The sequence below is a fragment of the Kwoniella pini genome, chromosome 1 (assembly GCF_000512605.2).
Source record: "Kwoniella pini CBS 10737 chromosome 1, complete sequence".
Classification (NCBI taxonomy): Eukaryota; Fungi; Basidiomycota; class Tremellomycetes; order Tremellales; family Cryptococcaceae; genus Kwoniella; species Kwoniella pini.
Window position 1 is genome coordinate 121005 of NC_091716.1, and position 16947 is coordinate 137951.

At 36.9% G+C, this 16947-nt stretch overlaps 8 protein-coding genes across 8 annotated transcripts; 4 read left to right on the plus strand and 4 right to left on the minus strand.

Annotated features, from left to right (window-relative positions):
• Nucleotides 1-128: 128 nt before the first annotated feature.
• Nucleotides 129-1001, minus strand: I206_100052 (uncharacterized protein; the record flags this gene model as incomplete). Its single annotated transcript, XM_019159551.1, has 1 exon — nt 129-1001. One exon carries the CDS (start codon nt 999-1001, stop codon nt 129-131), a length of 873 nt encoding a protein of 290 aa, XP_019007415.1.
• An 831-nt stretch (nt 1002-1832) lies between these two features.
• Nucleotides 1833-3118, plus strand: I206_100053 (uncharacterized protein; the record flags this gene model as incomplete). Its single annotated transcript, XM_019159552.1, has 6 exons — nt 1833-1934; nt 2062-2157; nt 2244-2352; nt 2441-2755; nt 2837-2963; nt 3052-3118. 6 exons carry the CDS (start codon nt 1833-1835, stop codon nt 3116-3118), a joined length of 816 nt encoding a protein of 271 aa, XP_019007416.1.
• Nucleotides 3119-3469: 351 nt separating this feature from the next.
• I206_100054 (uncharacterized protein) lies at nt 3470-5864 on the minus strand (the record flags this gene model as incomplete). Its single annotated transcript, XM_019159553.1, has 5 exons — nt 3470-3556; nt 3621-3725; nt 3801-5152; nt 5220-5336; nt 5444-5864. The coding sequence occupies 5 exons, from the start codon at nt 5862-5864 to the stop codon at nt 3470-3472; spliced, it is 2082 nt and encodes a 693-aa protein (XP_019007417.1).
• A 1045-nt stretch (nt 5865-6909) lies between these two features.
• I206_100055 (uncharacterized protein) lies at nt 6910-8369 on the minus strand (the record flags this gene model as incomplete). The annotated part of the gene is made up of 6 exons (XM_019159554.1): nt 6910-6965; nt 7029-7161; nt 7238-7569; nt 7622-7775; nt 7991-8151; nt 8324-8369. 6 exons carry the CDS (start codon nt 8367-8369, stop codon nt 6910-6912), a joined length of 882 nt encoding a protein of 293 aa, XP_019007418.1.
• A 1421-nt stretch (nt 8370-9790) lies between these two features.
• I206_100056 (60S ribosomal protein eL13) lies at nt 9791-10737 on the minus strand (the record flags this gene model as incomplete). Its single annotated transcript, XM_019159555.1, has 4 exons — nt 9791-9994; nt 10072-10277; nt 10344-10479; nt 10666-10737. 4 exons carry the CDS (start codon nt 10735-10737, stop codon nt 9791-9793), a joined length of 618 nt encoding a protein of 205 aa, XP_019007419.1.
• Nucleotides 10738-12756: 2019 nt separating this feature from the next.
• I206_100057 (uncharacterized protein) lies at nt 12757-13344 on the plus strand (the record flags this gene model as incomplete). The annotated part of the gene is made up of 1 exon (XM_019159556.1): nt 12757-13344. One exon carries the CDS (start codon nt 12757-12759, stop codon nt 13342-13344), a length of 588 nt encoding a protein of 195 aa, XP_019007420.1.
• A 622-nt stretch (nt 13345-13966) lies between these two features.
• On the plus strand, nt 13967-14518 carry I206_100058 (uncharacterized protein; the record flags this gene model as incomplete). The annotated part of the gene is made up of 1 exon (XM_019159557.1): nt 13967-14518. The coding sequence occupies one exon, from the start codon at nt 13967-13969 to the stop codon at nt 14516-14518; it is 552 nt and encodes a 183-aa protein (XP_019007421.1).
• Nucleotides 14519-15378: 860 nt separating this feature from the next.
• I206_100059 (uncharacterized protein) lies at nt 15379-15951 on the plus strand (the record flags this gene model as incomplete). Its single annotated transcript, XM_019159558.1, has 1 exon — nt 15379-15951. The coding sequence occupies one exon, from the start codon at nt 15379-15381 to the stop codon at nt 15949-15951; it is 573 nt and encodes a 190-aa protein (XP_019007422.1).
• Nucleotides 15952-16947: the final 996 nt, after the last annotated feature.

Sequence of the window (16947 nt, forward strand, 5' to 3'; positions counted from 1 at the left end):
AATACATTTGGTGTTTTATACACAAGATACAACACAAGAAAGCGATAAATTGTGATGATAGAAAAATTACAAGAAGAAAAAATCAAATTCTCCTACTCCTATCTTATGTAGAAAGGAAATTGAATATTCTAACAATCAACTAAAGCCCATTCACATTCTTCACCTAAACAAACTCTACCCCATTTAGAAATTCCTTGATTCCCTTTACAATTTGTTAATACATTTCTCCAATTAATTGATATTCCGGTTCCGTTAAATTCACAATAATATCCATAAGCTACAGCACCCCATACGAAAAAATTTAAAATAATTAAAAAAACAATTAACCAATCTAATTTTTCTTTATTTTGATTACATTGATTATTATGAGAGAAACTTTCTTCACAATTATAACATGTATATAAAGGTAATTCAATATTATTATTTGGATAAGTAGAAATTGTAAAATTTGGTGGTGAATATAAAAGTAATGTATTTTCAGAAGGAGAAGGTAAAAGTTTATATTCTGGTGGTGAATTTAAATTGTATTCTGGAGGTGAATTTTGAAAGTTCATGATAGGTAATCCTTGTTGAGCTGAATGTGATCTTGTCAAATTATCATTAGAATTATTAAGTCGATCATTTCCAATGAGTATATTGTTATTTGCGGTAGTGGTATAGGGGGGAATAGGTCCTACACATGGTCCATGAGGTGGAATACATGGTCTTTGAGGTAAATGAGGACCATAAGGTGGAATCAAGGGCCTAGATCCATCGTTGTGTGGCAAATCTACAGGGCGTTGGTTGTCTGGCGGTCTGGAATATGAATCAGATGATGAAGAACAGGTAGTAGGAATGGAATTGTAGGACTGTCCATCAGTGTTTGGTGAGGACGTTACGTGATTAGATCTAATTGGAAAGGGAGCTTGATCATACGTCGTACAAGTATGAAGTGGGGTTGTATCATACTGTTCTTGGGTGGATGATTCATCAAGATAATTGCTTGGCGCAGAAAAGGACATATTGAAATGATTACACTAAGTATCAAGTCAATGTTAGACTTCATACATATAGCAATGGAAGTGTAACTTACGTTGTCGAGAATGTCGAGGCAGAGGACGAATCGGCTTGCTTACAATTATTCAAGTCTAACAAGCTGGACAGAATCAATTCTAAAAGATGATTTCTGTAGCTGGATGCCTGATGATAGTTCTTGACGACACCATTATAAGGTATTTCCCATTCTAGCTGTTAACATAGTAGTCATCGAGTCGATATGTTTATCCTTTCATAAATGATGGTTTCTTTTCATCGTATAGAAGGAGATGGAGATGAAAAGAGAAATACTTTTCAAGATGATCGTCATGACAATGATAATCTAGACATGGCTCCTGAATATGGTAGTATAAAATCGATGCGTATGACCGATCAAATATGAAAGGAGGAGCTTGTATTGGAAATCGACTTGTTGAAAGGATATTTGAACAATGGAAAGATCACGATGCAGGATATTCACGCTTTTACCTAAAGGACCATACTCAATAAGGAGTAGTCCGTTACACCCGTCTCTAAGTATTCATCATGCCTCCATCGAGGCAGAATATCAAGAGAGATATTTCGAGGATCCCATACAATTCGCCACATCAACAACATTTACTTTGTGCCTCTTAGGCCTGCCTCCACTTTGACAATGCAATAACACCAATAAATGCTTAAAAGTTCAAATTCGAAAGGTATCTCTGTATGTCTGGCAAAACATCCACACATTCAATCATCATCAAACAAATAAAAGAAGCCGATTGCGGCAGGAAAAATTCACTCACCAAATTCAAGGCGATACACTGATTTAAACAATGTCACATTTTCCGAACGAAGCTGAATCTTCAGCTCAAGCTTTAGAACGATATATAACTGAACAATTAACAAATTTATCTTTATCTGTACCTCAAGATGATGTGAGTATTATCAATATCACTATGTTTGATCATGTGAACTCTAAAAAAACCCGTCAAATTTTCGTGATTTTGGAAAGGGAAAAGCAGAATACCGAATTAATGATTGATTTTGTTTGACATGAATTAGGTTGAAATGATGGCTCGTTTCGTTGAAGAAGAGGGATTAGAAAGAGAAGAAAAATTAGAAGGCGTAAAAGGGATGTTAGAAGGTGTAGTAGAAGGTGTAAGTTGATTATTTCATGTGATTTTTCAGTCTTAGTCTTAATCAAAGATTACGAATTGATATAATGATTTTTTATTTTTTTAAAGGGTATATTACCTGAAGAAGGTATTGATGAATTATTATTTAAAGTAATAGATGAACAAGATAGATTAAGGATAAAAGAAGAAGAGAGATTAAAAGAAGAAGAAGAAGAAGGTTTGTCAAAAACAAAAAATTCTAAAAACATGATCAACTTTTTATGCTGATTTAATTATTTAATTATTTAATTTCTTTTAAAAAAAAGATAAATCACCTTCACCACCTCCTAAACCTTCTGATATATTATCAACACTTTCAGAAGAAGAATTGAAACAAATTAAAAAACAAGCTTTATTACGTCAATATGCTTATATAGATGCATCAATTGATGAAGTACAATCTAAAATTTTAAATTCAATTAGAGATCCAAATGCACCTCCTCCTTCTTCTTCTTCTTCATCAAAAGGTGGAAAATTAAATGAAAATGATGAAAAAAAATTAGCAGAAGAAAGAAAAAAAATGATAGAAGATGCTTTAAGATTAGATAGTAAAAAGAAAAAATATAGAAAACAACAAGAAAGTAAGTTAAAATCAAAATCATCAAAAAAAACAAATTTGGCTAAAATGTTTTGATTGATTTAAAACCTTTCTTAATTTTTAGTTGATTTACTTGCTCCTAATTTGAATAGAGATAAAGTAGCTTATAGAGCTCAAATGGAAAGAGAAGCTCAAAAAAATGCTGCTCAAGCTATAAGAAATAGGGATAAAGCTGCATTAGAAAAACAAAGGTTAGCTTTTTTGTTTTTTCCGTCAAATTCCGTATTCACCAAAGAGCGAAGGATTTAATTTCGGATGATTACTGATATTTCTTTATAGGGCTGATCAAGCTAAAGCAAAAGCTGATAAACAGAAAAAAGCCGCTAAGCAAGAAAGAAGAGGATAAATGGTATACAATATCGAAATACTATCAACCCCAAAAGCTCTCGCTTTGGTATTTTATGTAGAATGTTGAACATTTAATACAAAGATATGACAAATATCAATTGATTTGGTTTCACATGGAGAAATCGCGACATCCACACTACGGCCAATATTTGAAGGATCCACAATATTAATGATTCGTAATAATGATGCATCAATTCAAAGCACGTATGAACAGGAGCAAAGAACAAATCAAACAAGAGCAAAAATCGTTCGTGAATTATCGTTTAATCGTACTATTTCTTATCACTAAAAATTTCTTTCCTAAAACCCTCATTTAAACTTGCATTCAAGCTTTTGAGCCTGATTAATTCTATTTAGCACCAGGTGCATATTCTTCTTGACCTTCTGGGTGAGGAATATCCATCTTGGTTCGAACATTGTAAAATACTTTGAGGAACTAAATATGGTTTACAAAAATCAGCACGAGTGATAAATAGCAATTTCGCGCTATATAAGCTGACCTTGGTTCTTGCTCCCTGAGCTGAAATTCCTTTATCTTGTAAATCTTGATCATTCATTTCGATCATTTCCTTCCAAGATATCTTTTCAAAGTTCGGTGTATATTTCTATCCACATCGAAATGATCAGCATCGACCTTGCATTCTTCCTTTCACTGATTGCCAAACACCGCATAAACTCACGTGTAACCTCAATACCCTTAACCAGCCAGAAGTATCTTCTAGGATCTTCATATCAACATCGTCTGGTCCAGCTACACCCGCACCACCTCCTGCTCCTCCTCCACCACCAGCAGCTCCAGGTGCAGGTGATCCCTTTGCAGATCCTCCTCCTAGCATAGGCGATTTCCTACCTTGTCCACCAGGGCCATTATTATTAGTCCTACCTCCCCTATTGTTATTATGTCCTCCCACACCTAGCCCACCTGATCCTAGATTCGGTGATCCACCGTACCCACCTTGTTGAAACGAAGAGGCGGTTTGAAGTTGTTGCATCGCCATCAATTGTGCCGCTGTTATTCCACCGAGATTACCAAGATTTGAGAAATTCATGCCCAGTCCAGCTAGAGTATTGGGATCCGCACCTAGACCTAATCCGCTAAATTGGTCCAATACAGGTGATCTGACAAATCCACTTCCACCCATAAGTGGGGAAGTTGCACCAAAGCCTGAACCGGGTTGACCAGCTCTGGGATTTACCATTTCTCCTTCATCATTATAAGATCCAGAAACGTTTCTTGACGTACCGACACCTCCAGCATTTGGTCTTCTATATTTCCTTGCGTCTTCAAGAGGAATTCTATTGGGATTAGTCAAACCTAAATTTGCCATGTTGAGCGCTTGAGTGAGGCCGTCAACTTTAGGATCGATGAATCCAGGTACCATCGGGGTGTTTACCATACTTGCCCAACTTCCATTGTTGAGGAACGGGGAAGTCACTGGTGATTGACCGCGAGCAAGCCCCTCAGGTTGACCGATGCCTAATCCCACACCACCAGCAGAAAGACGAGGTGATCTTGAATAAGCGTTTCCAGATTCTCTTCTGGGTTGATTAGCCTGTCCTGAGAAATCGGTTGATTTAGGTCGAGCATCAGGAATAGGTGATTTACTTCTGCTTGATCCGCCATTAGAATCCAGACCAGGAGAGGATCCTCGTTCAACGACCTGATCTAAACCGCTTTGCCATCGATCTAAAGGCTGCAGTGTCCCAGGAGCGGATATTCGATTTTGCTTAGCTTTAGCCTTTTGCGCAGCGGCGTCGTCCGGAGCGAGGTATTGATTAGGGTTGGGAGAACCGGTGAATCCGCTTCCACCGCCTGCAGAGGGAGATTTCATGTTCATGGCGTTAAGCTTTTGCTCCATTTGAGCTTGGAGACCCGGTCCGGAAGGTGCAGGAGACAGTAAAGCTGTCATTGGATCGGATTGAGCCATGTGGTGAAGGACCGAAAGGAAGAATCGTATTTGAACTGGCGTAGAGTGTTGGAGAAGTGAATAAAGTGCAGCTGTTCGTTCAGCCTCGGATAAAACGCGGAACCCTATGATGCCAACGGTTGTTCAGTGATATACTACATGAGCGCGATACTCGATAGCATTTTCACTTACACTGCTCGATTGCACCTAATTCCTCTGTGAAATTCTGATCGGTACTTGCAGCTGCCATTTCTTCAAGAGTAGCTTCCCAGCTAGCAAGGTGTTTAAACCATTGATCGATTTGTTCGGCTACGTAAACGTTTTACAAATCAGCTTTTACTGTGTGAGAGTATATTTGGATGTATCAGGCTCGCTTTGAATTTGCGATATAACAGAGGTATAGCACAACCGCTTACCTTCAGGTGTTTTAGAATTTTCCCTGTTTGGAATATATTCACTACTTGGTCTTTGACCACCCATCATACCTAAAGCGAATCCTGGTCCATGTGAAACAGCTCTTGGATGTTGAAGTGTAATTCCATTATTATTACCTAAACTAGGTCTAGGAGATAATGAATTTTCTCTATGAATTCCATTTCCTGATCCACCACCACCACCCATCATAGTAGCAGCAGAAGAAACGTGTCTTGGATGAGTATTTGAAGTAGGTGAAGATATACCTAATCCTGAAAAACCTTTTGCTGATGCTCCTTGAGTTGTAGATGGTGGACCAAGTGATTGTCTAGTCAATTTAGCTGGATTAGAAGGATTTACTGTAGGTGATGGAATAGGAGAAGGAGAAGGAGATCGATGAGGTCGTAGAGTTGATGAAGCCATTTTAGCAATATCTGATGATGATATTTATTGACTTATGTATGCTAAGAGGGTATTTGAAGGTGACCAGCCGAAATGATTCAATCGGTCCTGCACCTAATATGCAGAGATATGAATGCCAAGAAGTAGAAAAAGAGTCTGCTATACGTTGTCAAGGTCAACAATTAGGTTGATGGTAAAGTAGGGATGAGATGGAACAATACTCACATGATCGTGTAAAATAGGTCAGTGTACAAGGCAACACGGTCCAAGCGTTGGAAAGTCGAGAGACAGAGAAGTAGAATCAATTTGGATTACAGCGTTCGTACGTGGGTTCGAGATAATGGAAGGACCACGACGCCGATGACAAGAAGAATGAGAGTGAAATTGTCGCATCGTCAGCCCACATTACAGACCATATAGCAGTGATCACCTTGCCGAGCACGGCGTACGACGATCCGAGATTGAAGACCATCACAAGCCACTCACCTTGCGGGTTATATTTGCCTATAACAAGAGAGCGTGAGAGGCCAATTGTCGATTGATTGAGGATGTAAGAGACCTGCTCGGGGAAGTAGGAAATAGTTATGTTTGTATGATTGACATTGAATTGAACAAAAGAAGCGACAAAACACTTACTGTTGATTGACGCGTGGGGGATTGCCTAAAGCTAGGTTCGCGATCTTAAGCTTTCAATCTCCCACGGAATCAAATAAAGCCTATATCTACCGGCACGTGTTATGATTCTCATATAGTCTATTTATACTTTATACTCTTTAATGCATGAAATGGAATTATCTATAAAACTAAGCCAATTGATGTATTGCACAGTTCACTCCCAAATTATTCAATGCAAACTCTTGTACCCCAAATATTAAATCAGCAATCAGATACGAGAAGAGGAAACGAAACTTCTATGCGACAAAAAAGGAAATGGTATATAACAGAAATGGAATAAGCGGTATTAATGATCAGTCTTCTTGCATTTTGTCTAGCATTGTTTAATCGGTTTTCTTGATACTACTCACAAGAGTCAGTAAGACTCTATTATCTTTAAGCACGAAATCACTCACGCAGCCTTGACGTAATCTGCGAAACTGACCATACAGATGGTTTGCCATGCACCTGTAGGCAAAATTGTTGCTCAGTTTACGCTTTACAAGATGTACACTAGAATATTCAACTCACCCAAACCAATTCGAGGAGCTACACCTCTATATAAACCTTTAAGACCATTTGTTTTGTAAATGTACGACAAGGTGTTAAGAACAGTTTTCTTAGCTGGTCGAGTTGGATCTTGTGATTTTATAGCTGATTGCATCTATAATTAAGGTCAGCTAATATACGAGACGAGGGGAAAATACTATTTGCGAATAGAAGTGACGATATGAACTCACTTCAACTCGTACAACTTCAATAGGTTGATTCCAAGTAGCTAAAGCACCTCCAATGGTAGAAGCTAAAATTTTATCCATTGCACCTAATTTTTCACCTTCTTTTATACCTTTGATATTCCTTAACGAAGCTTCAGCTAATCTAGCAAAACCAAATCTTGATCCCCAATTAGTAGCTTGACGTAAAGCGACAGCGTTCACACCTTTGTTGATACCTGCTATACCTTCACGTTTATAAATATCCAAGAATACCTTGAAAGTTGATTCAACAGGAGCTCCAACGGAAGCTTGCTTATGTCTAGTGATTTCAACGGTCTTCATACATGTGCAGAAACCTTTGAGTGAATTATCAGCACTGACTTTTCGAGAAATCTCTGATTCACTCACCCATAGTTGCGTAAGCTTGAGCAACACCACCACCTATACCACCAAGCATACCAGCCGCGGCAGGTGACAATCCAAAGGTTTTTGTACTGTACTTTTCAATTTCAGCTGAAGTGAAAATAAGTACACCTCCTTTAGTTGAGGCTTCGATCCAAGCCTATTGTCGAATGAAGCGAGGTGAGGGAGGTAAGGCGAATGAGGGAATGAGAACAGGGGATAAGCGGGTAAAATTATGGTTGAATAATTCAGGATAGAGAGATGCATATGTAAAAGAAAGCGGGAATAGCAGTAGATTGATGATAGGTAGAGTTACAGAAATCACAAAATCCATAAATCAGTATTAATTCCACATCCAGTATGCAATGAACTTACCCAAGGAATTAAACCTTGATAAAATCCTTTAATTCCACCTCTTGACCAAACAGTAGAGAAAGCTTGACCCATAGTTTGTGATCTATTAGCAGCCATTTGAGTTTTTAAAACTTCAAGAGGTTGACCTAATGTAGTAACTTCGAACATATTCATAGTTGCTCCTGTAAATTAACAAAAACCCATAATCATCAATAAATCATTCAATCAAATTGAAAAAATGGCCATTTTTGAGGAGTAACTAATAACTCTCATACGTTAAGAAACTTTTGATGAGCCTGAACAAGCTTATTTCTCCTTCACTTTTTATATTCCACTCGAATAAATTCAACTTACCAACAGCAATGTTGGACCATGAGAAACCTTTTTCCATAGGAGCCATTTTGAGTGAATAGATGGGAGGTAGGGTATTAATAAAAGGTTAAAATGGGTATAAAATGATTGGAAATCTTCAAGTATGATAGAATGTTGATTAAAAGGTGATCAATGCTTTAAGATATACTTTTACTCATATCAATCTAACTAATCATATTGATTGAATCATAATTACAATATCGCGTTGGAATTGAATTTGGGGAAGATGATAATAACATTTACCCTGAATTACAAACGGGGACCCACCTCCCCAAGAATATCTAATCATCAATTTGATTCCGCTAATAACAATTCAACCCAATCATAACACTTGGTATGAACATTTCACTTATTCGGCACAACCGATTAAATAACTATTTAACGGGTTTCCCGGGTCCATCTATAAGAATGTAAATCTTGCTGTCATATGTCAACAATTATCTGGGTCAATTTATGGATGATACGGCCAACCACTATTTTCACGGATCCACGATTTTGTTGGGCTTGGAACAGATCATTTTTGACAGGTCTTACCCTCTTCCAATGCTGTCTACACAATATCGCGAATTTTTCATGGACGGATTAACGATCAACTATGTACTAACTTTGTATACCAGTATTTACTGATATTATCAGTACCACATCGATCCAACCTTGCAAATTTAAAAAGTGCTTACGCATTAACAAGTAACATTGCGATAAGTCTGCAAATGACAAAGTGATCTAATTTTCATATTAGATTTTCACATCCATACGTATATGATCTTATGTTAAGTGAAAGAACCCTTATGTCGCTCTTCGTTTTTTTATGAACGAAGTTTTAAAATCGCTTTTGCTGTGTGAAATATCATATAGTAAAATTAATTATACGTTACGATATAATTATACGTTACAATATAATTCTACTTATATCATTCCAAATGCGAAGAATGACACATAAGATATAACTGATCATTATCAACATACTCAATTTCTGATTGCATTATATCATGAAATCAAACAAGTTGTATCCTAATATAGAAATGATACTTGGTATGATAATCTTTAGAAGAGTCAACTGTAGTCGTACCCTTCTGTAACGAGATAAAGAATCAATACATTCTTGTGAGGAATTAAAATAGGTATTAAAATGATGGTTTATAAGTATAAATAGGTATAAATCATGCAGTATGCGACAAGACAACTCATAAGGAGCATTGAATTGGAATTAACATGTTGATTGATTTTATATCATCAGCAAAGTGGTCGAGATAGGGTAAATGGCCAGTTCAATCAACATCAATCATTTAATTAGTATGATATTCCTATCTATCTTAGTGATCCGACCTCTGACTGAATACACCCAGTGTGGATGTCTCGCTTTTTTTTTCTTTTGATATACAGAATCGAAAAAGATGCATAAAAAAACAATAACCCAAACTCAAAAATAATGTTATGGATTTAAATTGTTTATTTTTGCTTTTCAGCGGCCTCCTTCTCCTTAAGTCTCTTTTGTCTAGCACCTTCATTTCTTTGAGCGGCTCTAGCATGTCTGAGAGTAACGAAAGCAGTAGTTGATTTCTCTTCTTCAGTGATAGCTCGAGGAGCTTCAGCGGTGTAAGATGCAGGAAGAGGAAGTGATTCTCTAGTGATGTGAGAAGTGAGATCGTCACCCTAATTTTTGAAGAAAAAAAATAATTAGCATATGAAACATGATGGAGTCAATTAAAGTAATTTGAGTAAAAACTCACTTGAGCATCACCAGATTTAGGTTTACCTTGTTTTCTTGGGAAAACAACTAATCGAGATTTGTATTCCTTTAATCTGTCAACGTTTAAAACTTGACCTTCTTCAGACTTGGATCGTCTTCTGTGATCAACGGAAATTCCAAGACCTTTAGCTTCCTTCTTTCTGATACCAGCAAGTTTAAGTTCGGAAAGAGTGAAACCTCGTCCCTCTATAATGTATAAATCATAAGTTAGCAAAAATGTTTTCCCCTCAAATATATATGTAATAGACCCACCTCTAATTCGAATGTTGTATCGTTGAGTAGGGCATCGGACAGCAGGTCTAAGTCTTTGAAGAGGAGCAGCTCCAGTAGCGAGAGCTTTCTTAGATCTTGCTACTCTTCTAGACTTCTTTTTACCAGGTTGGTCGAACTATAATTCCCGAATTTAATATATCAGCATACAACTTTTCAATATTCATTTCCATCTCCCAACATCCTCCATTTATCTATCCAAATGTATAATCAAATGATACTGTGATCTCTTCAACTGTTCTTCAATTTCCTTTTCCACTTTGCTTCGACTCTCTTATACAATCATGATAAAATAAACACTAACCCAGGTCTTGACCCGTCGTTGCCAATCCTTGTGGAAATGGTTTTTTGGTAATTGATTGTTGTGCTTGACCATTTTGAAAGCTACGAAGATGAATAATCTATGTTAGTTGAATGAATAGTAGTGTTGAGTTTTGAATGAAATGAAAATAGTACACACCGAGGTCACAGCTGACTTGATGGATGAAAGAAGTAGAATCTAATAAAATCTACAAAACAACGAATTTGATCAAATTGTGCCAAAACCCAAACGACAACGACCAATTGTGTGAGAATGAGCCAGGGTAGTAAAATCGTATAGGTATAAACTATACTCACCATACAAAAAAATACACCACTCAAAACACGTTATTCCCAATTTATTTCGGTAATTTCGTATCAACCAAACGCCGATATATTCACTTTATCAGTGGCACTCTGATTTATTCTAGTTTCTCATTTAAGCTATTATTTCTCTTTCTGTTTCGAAACCAAGGTCAATGCATGCATTAAATTTCGAATGATCTCTTTTAATTCTCTTTTTCTTCTTCTTAACAAACGCTTAATAAGTGAGTTTACCTATTTCATTCTCCTTCTCATTCCAAAGTCTATTATCACTGTACAGCATGAACACTGTGAAACATGCAATTACACTGTCATTATAATACACAAAATACAATTATTCAAGTCGAGACTTATGCTGATTATTTACACTCTTTTTTCTTTAAATAGAATCTACACAAAAGCACCGTTTTTCCCCCATATTATAATATATTTACGTGGATCCTCATTTCTTTTTGGAATTGAGTTGTTTATCCCGTTTTATATGAAATATACATTTTTTTTTAAGTGGAAAATACGGCCGTCATTTTTAGTAGAAGAGAATTAATTTTTTAAAAAAAAAAATCAAACGCGAATTGGGTGGACCGTCTTCTTTGATAATTTATTTAATTATTTAGTGGAAAAGGGTCCAAATCTTGTTTGACATCTATCCACCTTTTTTTATGATATATTGTGGAATTTATAATGTTTACAGGTATGCATTTATTCAATCTTATATTTGACGGGTATAGTTATTCTTCTTCACTAGATGATTTTCACTTGATAAATTTGTTTCTACTGATAATGAATATTTGTCAAATCACAATCCATTAACAAACAAGAATTTCGCACAAGATAACCTTTGTCTTGAGTATCCATTCTTCCTGAGAATGTTTTTGAAAAATAGCAAATGACGTTTCTCGAAAATTTTTACAAATCCCCCCACTCTCACCTCTTACTCCTTTGAATGTTGATTATGACAATGGCTCACAATCATACTCTTTAAATATAATACCTTCTTTGAACCGTGCCGATCCGCTTTTCCCAGCAAAACCAGTGCAATTGCTTGTCGAATCACGATTCATTACGAATCAAGAGTCCTCCCAAAAAGAAAAAAAATCCTTTGTGATTGATTTCAATTTGCCAAAGATAAAGTATGGCTTCTAGCAAATGACGCTTTTTCAGAGATTTTTACAAATCATCCCCACTTTTACCGTTCATTCTTTTGAATATTGATGATAAGTATGACGAATGACATACAATGCCTTCTTCGAATCGTATGATGTCTTTTTCAGAAGTTTACGAGTCCAAATCAAGGGAGGAAATACTGAAATGACGTAGAATCCATTATCTTAAGACTTCGAGAGATAGAATGGTTAGTATACGATGGAAGTCATACTTACACCTCCTTTTTTTACGATATGTGAGTATTGACCTCATAATCGTAAAAGAGAATGCCTTCTTTGTGATGCTAAGTGTAAGAGAATTGATGAAGGGAAATATAAACGATGACGAAAAAATCCCTTATCATACAGATTCGGCAGACGAAATGATTTGCAATTGACATGTAAATGATTCGAGCAGTATGACAGTAACGAACTTACAGAAAAGGTATAAATAGATGCGTGCTAGTACCTTCGAAAAATGAACTTCACTTACTTTTCTCAAAGTCCCTTCAATCTTCAATCTTTCATCCATCACACAAATCATACTTGCACCCATACTCACGTCCATACATATATACACCCACACATACAATCACGCTTATATACACAACCATACCATTTGTTAAGAAATGTCTAATCGCAATCAACAAGGTATTGAATTATCTCCATGGGGGGACAGAGGTGCTCAAACTAGGGGGCCATCTTCCACGGCCCCTACTGAGCCATCTTGGATATGGGATAAGGTTCAAAGAATTGGGAAAAAAGTTAATGATAATCCTGTTGCCACAATCGCGTTAGTTAGTTTGGCCGCGGTTGTCCCAATCTCTGCAGTTGGATACAGTGGATGTACTTCTGCCCTTAACAAAGACGCAACGGTAATTCAAATGCTCGAAGAAAGAATTGAAGAATTACAAAGAGAGCGCAACACCACCCAACAGAACTTGGAAATGTGTAGTAATGCATATGATGAATCCGTGAAAATCGCTAAATATTGGGCGAATGAGTACAAAAACCTCAGTGAAATTTGTCCAAATTCGACAGTGACCACTACACAATATCCACCTCGTTCTCCTAGTTCAACTCATCCCGGTACTTCTGATAATCCAGTAACTTCTGTTCAAGTTACCGATGGAACAAGAGTGGCGGAATTCACACTTTATGATAATGGACAGGTCACCTATACTGGTACGGATGTGCCCGAACCGATCATCGTTTAGATAAGGCGATCCATTTAATCAGATATGATCTTTCGAGTTCTTACTTTTTTTTCACTTTTTCTGATCCGACCTGTTTTTCCTTCTTTTTATTCTACATATGTTATATATCCGTAAATGAATGATATGTATATAGAGCTCGATCGTATGATGTTCAGGGTGGAGCAACTTACAGTTGAGCGATAGCACGTCAACCTTCATTTCCTGAGACGTATAATACATCGAGAAGGTAATTAAATATTCGTCGTAACGTTATCAATTGGTTGCAACAGATGATGCCTTCTTTCGTTACTCGAGGTCACTCCGCAGAGTGACAGAACTGCTGAAAGGAAATATAAACAATGGGGGACATTCCATTGTCCTTGGGCTTCGAGAGACAGAATGGTTTGTAAAATGATTGGAGCAGTACTGACAGTAACGGCACTACAGGAAAGACATAAATAGGTGCGGGCTGGTACCCTCGATAATAGATGATCTTCACTTACTTTTTAAAAGTATCTTCAATCTTTCATCTATCACACAAATCATACTTGTACCCATACTTACATCCATTCAATCATATATACATATATACACCCACATATACAATCACGCGCACATATTTATTGATACCGTTCATTGAAGAATGTCTTATCACAATCAAGAAGATACTGAGATGGAACCATGGCGAGGAGGAGTTGCTCAATCTGCGGAACAATCTTCCAGGCCCACCTCTGAGCCAGATTGGATGTCAAAGGTCAGGGAGACTATAGGTAATGGGGCGCGAAAAAGTTTGGACACAGTCAAAAACAACTTATTCGCTTCAGCTGTGACGGTTGCTCTTACTATCACTGCAGCTGGATTAGGTTTGAGTGTTCATAAAAACGTCGACCACATAACAACCATTGATAATCTCGCAAATGGAAACGATCACTTGAAGAGAGAGCTACGGGATGCCCAACAGAACGCTAAGGATTGGGAGGAGGCTTTTGAAGATATGGTGAAGACTTGTGGTATTCAAGAAGCTGTTACTACAGTATACGAGACTCAAACCCATACTGCCAGCTCAGCTACTTCGAATGCTCATCCAGTAATGTCCGTGCGAGTCACTGGAGGATCGACATTCGCGACAGTCACAGCTTATGATGATGGACAAGTCAGCTATACTGGTCAGGATCAGCCCCTGTACACTATCTAATAGACAGATGTTCCAAATACTCGAACTTCGATATCTGACATCTTAGGTTTTACATTTTTCCTAATCCGTCCTATTTTTTATTCATTCTTTTATGGCAAATATTTTATGTGACCGTGCTCGAATTATTTGCATATAGAGCTCAATCATAGTAACATGATGTTGAGTGCAGCATAATGCACAATTGAGTGATACCCCCTCGAACTCCTTTCTCTGAAATATGTCATGCACCGAGGAGGTAGCAAAATATACGCTAGAATGTTACGCATTTGATATCATTGTGCAAGCTTGACTCAGCTTGGCGGTTGAAGGAAGGTCAGTGAAATAGGAGAAGATCATCCTTTGATGTAAGCCTCGATTGCTCCTCCGTACATATCGGTCTAAGTCTTGACTTCCTTAAGCATTTCGGAATTCTTCGAACCTGACCATCGAGGTAAAGTAGGATAAAGCGACGAACATTTCAATTGGATGGTAAAGAAGTGCACAAGGATTATCATCACATTGTCCATTCTTCCCAGGCATTCCATGCTCAGCAGACGTGATTCACTCCTTCTGAATGTTGTTGCGGTGAGAAGCTGTAATCACGAATATGTTACAAATCAGTGAAAGGAAAGTCATCAATTGTAAATCCAATATTTTCGAATTTTTGCGCTTCGAACTTCAGAAGTCCTGTTGACTTGTTCTTCAATGGAGCGAAAAAGTGGCGAATAAACATCTCCTTCCAATGCATCTCCAACATATTCATATATATATACCAAACACAACAAATAGGAAATGATCAACTTCAAACCATTTGTTATTGGAAAACCAAATCTAGAAAACTTATATTCGTTTACCAAGATTGACAAACAAAGCGCAAAGACATGTCCGTCCCAATAGGCCAAGAAGGAACAGAATTAACCAGTTTCAGTTTCAACGAAATCAATGATAACGAAGAAGCTAGAATTTTAGCCAGTCTCAGGGATACTAACGATACGAATACTGAAAATCCATCATGGTATAACAAAGTTATCAACAACTTAAAAATCAGTACAGATCCTATTCGAAAGCATCCTGCAAGATCAGCAACACTTACAGCTTTAGCGATTAGTTTAGCTTTTAATGGTGTATTAAGTTGGTCAAGTATGGCAGATGATAAAAAAATTCAAACTATTACTCATGAAAAGGATGATTGGGAAAAAGCCTATTACGAAACTAAGAAGGATTTTGAACATTGTAATGATGAGTATAATTCTCTTAAAGAACAATGTTCTCTTCCATCTGTCACTTTTGCTCAAACCACTTTTCATAAGAAGACTTTGCCTACTACCACTACCACTACATCTACTACTACTTCTACGACTGATCCAAACGCTACAATTACTGTCATTGTGAAAAATGATACCGATGGAGCTGAAGTGACACTTCATGATGATGGTTCTGTGACTATTGATTGAACAGGTTAACGCCAGGACAATGAGTTTCTGCTGTGTGCTTTGATATGTAAGATGAATGATAAAAGCGGTAGCTTCTTTGGGCTCTACATCATCGCCACTTCTCCTTGATAGTATACAATGCATTACATACTGATTATCTTGATAAAGATCAAACACACTATCGAAAACTCATGACGTATATTCTCCCTGATGGAGGTTTGTATAAAAGCCGCCAGGCAAGGTGGAATCATAGATGTTCTAAAGAATTTCCCGTCATTATGTACACTCACAATCACATTCTGGGTTACTGTAATGGAAGACACTGTCCTCTTAAAATGTAAGCTGATGCATCACGCAAAGAAAAAACGTTCGGTCAGAAATTAAAGGATGATCCGACATGCTATATGAGGATCCTTTTTACTCATACCTTCACGTCACAGACGAGGCTCTGAAGTTATACGAAGCTCACAAGGACAGCAAATTGGTCCCTAAGAAGTATATAAATGACTTGAAAGTCTTTTGCTGCGTAAGATCATTCTCATTTCCCGTCATCCCAAATCGCCCTCGTTTTCTCGACCCATCTTAGTTTCAATACAGCTCTTCTATTCTCATCAAACATGACTTTTCAAAATATTACAGATCATGACATCTCGCAATCTTCAAGTGGGGTTTACCAATTAAGAATCTATGAACATAATAGCTCAAATAACAATTCCAAATTAGATTCAAATAGAAGAAAACGGCATCTTTCCAAGAGTGATAAAATTATTAATTCAAGTTATGTCATTAGTGTATGTACATTTTTGGAAATTTCACATATCAAACTTCTGAAATCAATGAAGCCAATAATACAATTCATAATTTATTAGGTCAAAGTACAAAATTATTAAAATCAAAATTCAAAATATAACGATATTTTTTCAATGATATTGAAAATGATCAAAATTGTAAAATCCCTTCTGATTTGATAGAACGTGATTTTCTTCGAGATTGAAATCATCTGATTCAGGATGGTTT